The sequence below is a fragment of the Oncorhynchus kisutch genome, linkage group LG5 (genome assembly GCF_002021735.2).
Source record: "Oncorhynchus kisutch isolate 150728-3 linkage group LG5, Okis_V2, whole genome shotgun sequence".
Lineage (NCBI taxonomy): Eukaryota > Metazoa > Chordata > Actinopteri > Salmoniformes > Salmonidae > Oncorhynchus > Oncorhynchus kisutch.
In genome coordinates, this window is record NC_034178.2 from 5131596 (window position 1) to 5135520 (window position 3925).

General features: G+C 49.7%; 1 protein-coding gene across 1 annotated transcript in view; it reads right to left on the reverse strand.

The window, feature by feature from the left end:
- The window catches only part of LOC116374073 (glutamate receptor ionotropic, NMDA 3B-like), a 47446-nt gene that overhangs the window by 28314 nt on the left and 15207 nt on the right, over positions 1–3925 (reverse strand). Inside the window, exons 3-5 of the mRNA XM_031823850.1 lie at positions 1439–1528; positions 917–1396; positions 602–774 (exon numbers count right to left, since the gene is read on the reverse strand). Of these exons, the coding sequence (XP_031679710.1) occupies positions 602–774; positions 917–1396; positions 1439–1528 (743 nt within the window). The remainder of the gene's footprint in view (positions 1–601; positions 775–916; positions 1397–1438; positions 1529–3925) is intronic.

Sequence of the window (3925 nt, forward strand, 5' to 3'; positions counted from 1 at the left end):
AACACTGGCTCTATCTAGGTAAAGCTGTCAGACAGAACACTGGCTCTATCTATGTAAAGCTGTCAAACAGAACACTGGCTCTATCTATGTAAAGCTGTCAAACAGAACACTGGCTCTATCTAGGTAAAGCTGTCAGACAGAACACTGGCTCTATCTATGTAAAGCTGTCAAACAGAACACTGGCTCTATCTAGGTAAAGCTGTCAGACAGAACACTGGCTCTATCTAGGTAAAGCTGTCAGACAGAACACTGGCTCTATCTATGTAAAGCTGTCAGACAGAACACTGGCTCTATCTTTGTAAAGCTGTCAGACAGAACACTGGCTCTATCTATGTAAAGCTGTCAAACAGAACACTATCCCTGTCTTTGTAACGGTGTCAATAAAGCTTTGTATAGCTGTCTAAAGCTAATCTTGCCACAGTCCCAAGCCTTAAGTCTATCTACAATCTGTCCAGGTCTGTCTGTTTATTCTCAGGCTTGGCATGGATTATAAATGGGACAGGTCCTCTCAGACTCCATTCTATCATCTGGTGCCAATGGCTGGAGGAGGGGAGAGAGATGTGTGTGTGTGTATATGTGTGTGTGTGTACAATATATCTACCTGGCCAGGTACTGTCCAGACGAGGGCACTTCCTCTTTGTTAGGTTTGTCGTAACAGTTGACCAGGTTCTGGATCAGAGCCAGGTCTGGCCTCAGCTCACTGGCCGACGTCACCGCCTGGCCAATCAACCGCAGCGCGTCTCTGATGTAGAAGGTGATGGGCTTACGACCCACCTAGACACACACACACTTTTAAATGGGTTTTCAAAGGTCAAATAAAACCAACACCAAATAAACCAATCAGCCAATCAATGAATCACCCAATCAATCAACCAAACAATTCAATGAATGAATAAATCAACCAATTAATAATCACCTCTCCATAAGCCAATAGGCCGAGGGGCCCGCCCAGCGAGAGGAGAGAGTCAGGTGACAGAGGGTTACCCATAATCCACTGCAGTGTGGGGAGTGAGGGAGCGAGACGCTGAGCGCAACGGAGGACAGAAGAGAGACATTCTGGGTCGGAACCAAGGATGACCACGGAGGAGAGAGGAGAGGCGGAGCGAAGAAGACGACGGGAGAGGAGAGACAAGACCTCAGCTTCCCTCTTGTCTTCTCTGGTCTCATCATTTGTTTCTTCACCTCTCTCAGCCCCTCTTTCCTCCTCCCCTCTCTCCTCCCTCCTCTCCTCCTTCCCTCTCTCCTCCCTCCTCTCCTCCCCTCCTATATGTGTAAGGTTGATGATATCCAGTAGATTCCAGCTTGTTCCTTTCTGTGTCTCTAGATGTTTCAATAGTCCCTCCCCCCTCTCCTCCCATCCAGGACACACCACAGCAACTCCCCCTCCACCCCTTTCCTGACCCCTGCCTCCCCCCTCTCTTCTCCCTTCACCCTTTGTCTCCCCCTCTACCCCCTGGAGAACAGAGAGCAGAAGGTTGGCCAGGCGAGAGGGTGGAACACGAACTGACATTTGGAGATGGAACTGGTTCTAGGGGGAGAGAGAGAGAGAACAGAATGTTACTAGAACCAAACCATTCTGCAATACTTTCATAGTGTGATGTTCATAAATATTGAATGTTGTTGAATGGAGTGAAAGGCCCCTGAGTGAGCTACCTGTGCTCCCTTCTTCCAGACTCTACTTTCCAACCATGTCTTGTTGCTTTACGCCTACAGGCAAAGTCAAGGGTATGTTGCATATGTATACAGTATCTATGGGTTCAGTAAGGAACACATACACACACCTTATGAATATAGACAGAGCGAGGAAATCTGCAAGAAATCTTCAGAGACACAACTGAATTAATACAGTATTTATACATATACTCATGGTGGGTGTACAGGTGTGTGTGTGTGTGTGTGTGTGTGTGTGAGATACCATAGTGTTTGAACTCAGCGGAGGTGTGAGGGTTGTACGAAAAAGTCGGTAGCTCGGTGTGGGGAGGAACAGTGTGTGAAAAATAGAAAGAGAGATGAAAGGATGGGGGGATGGGAAAGTGGAGGAATGGGAGGGTGGAGGGATGGAGGGGTGGGAGGGTGGAGAGATGGAGGGATGGGAGGGTGGAGAGATGGAGGGATGGGAGGGTGGAGGGATGGAGGGATGGGAGGGTGGAGGGATGGAGGGATGGGAGGGTGGAGGGATGGAGGGATGGGAGGGTGGAGGGATAGAGGGATGGAGGGTGGAGGGATCGAGTGATGGGAGGGTGGAGGGATGGAGGGATGGAGGGATGGAGGGATGGAGGGATGGAGGGTGGAGGGATGGAGGGATGGAGGGTGGAGGGATGGAGGGATGGGAGGGATGGAGGGATGGAGGGATGGGAGGGTGTAGGGATGGAGGGATGGGAGGGTGTAGGGATGGAGGGGTGGGAGGGTGGAGGGATGGAGGGATGGAAGGATGGAGGGGTGGCACGGTGGAGGGATGGAGGGTGGAGGGATGGAGGGATGGAGGGTGGAGGGATGGAGGGATGGAAGGATGGAGGGATGGAGGGATGGAGGGATGGGAGGGATGGAAGGATGGAGGGATGGGAGGGTGGAGGGATGGAGGGATGAGGGTGGAGGGATGGAGGGTGGAGGGATGGAGGGATGGGAGGGATGGAGGGATGGAGGGATGGGAGGGTGTAGGGATGGAGGGGTAGGAGGGTGGAGGGGTGGAGGGATGGAGGGATGGAAGGATGGAGGGGTGGCACGGTGGAGGGATGGAGGGTGGAGGGATGGAGGGATGGAGGGTGGAGGGATGGAGGGATGGAAGGATGGAGGGATGGAGGGATGGGAGGGATGGAAGGATGGAGGGATGGGAGGGTGGAGGGATGGAGGGGTGGCAGGGTGGAGGGATGGAGGGGTGGCAGGGTGGAAGGATGGAGGGATGGGAGGGTGGAGAGATGGAGGGATGGAGGGGGTTCCATTCTGTAAGGTACAGTACCTGTGACTGCTATCGAGCTCCATTGGGAAGGGAACACGGCCGCTACCAAGCTAAATAATCCAGTATAGTTTAATACAAAGTGTGATGGCTAACCAACCAGTGTTGTTGTGTAATTTTGCTAAACAGCTAATGTTTATTTACTCTTCATTTCCTCACGTCTCCAGGCGTTTAATACAATATTCTGGATTTAAGATTAATTACATTTAATCACACACACGTGTACACAAACAGACATACACACATACACACACACTCAAGGCTGCAGCCTAAGTTGTAAATGGTGTTTATCTCAGTATAACACCATGCTAGCCCACACAGACCTGCCGATGAGAACAGAGATACACACTACTGGGCTTATAGCCAATCACACAACTTTAAAAATGACTAAATCTTATTTCACACGTACACACACTTAAAATGTCCAAATATTATTTCACATTATCTCACACACTCGCAATGAAAATGTCCAAATCTAATTTCACAGTTAATATTGACGGGTGGTGTTGTGTTTATTCGATTTCTGCTTGTAAAAAATGACATTTAAATACAGGAAAATTACATCCACACGAACACACGCACACGCACACACACACGCACACATAGACACACACACACACACATCCACAAGAACACGCATGCAAGCACGTACTCACACGCACAACACACACACACACACACACACACACACACACACACACACACACACACACACACACACACACACACACACACACACACACACACACAACACACACACACACACACACACACGCACACAGTCAGTCACAATACAGTTCCTAGACACGAAAGCACGAAGGCACGTACATTAAACACTCCAAAGCTTACTCTTCAGAGGATAAGATAGTGATAATTAAAAAAGTTTTATTCAGAGAGTTAGAAACAGGAGATAAGACATAAGTTATGAAGGCGTACAGACCAGGGACACTTACTTGACAATAGAGAGAGAGC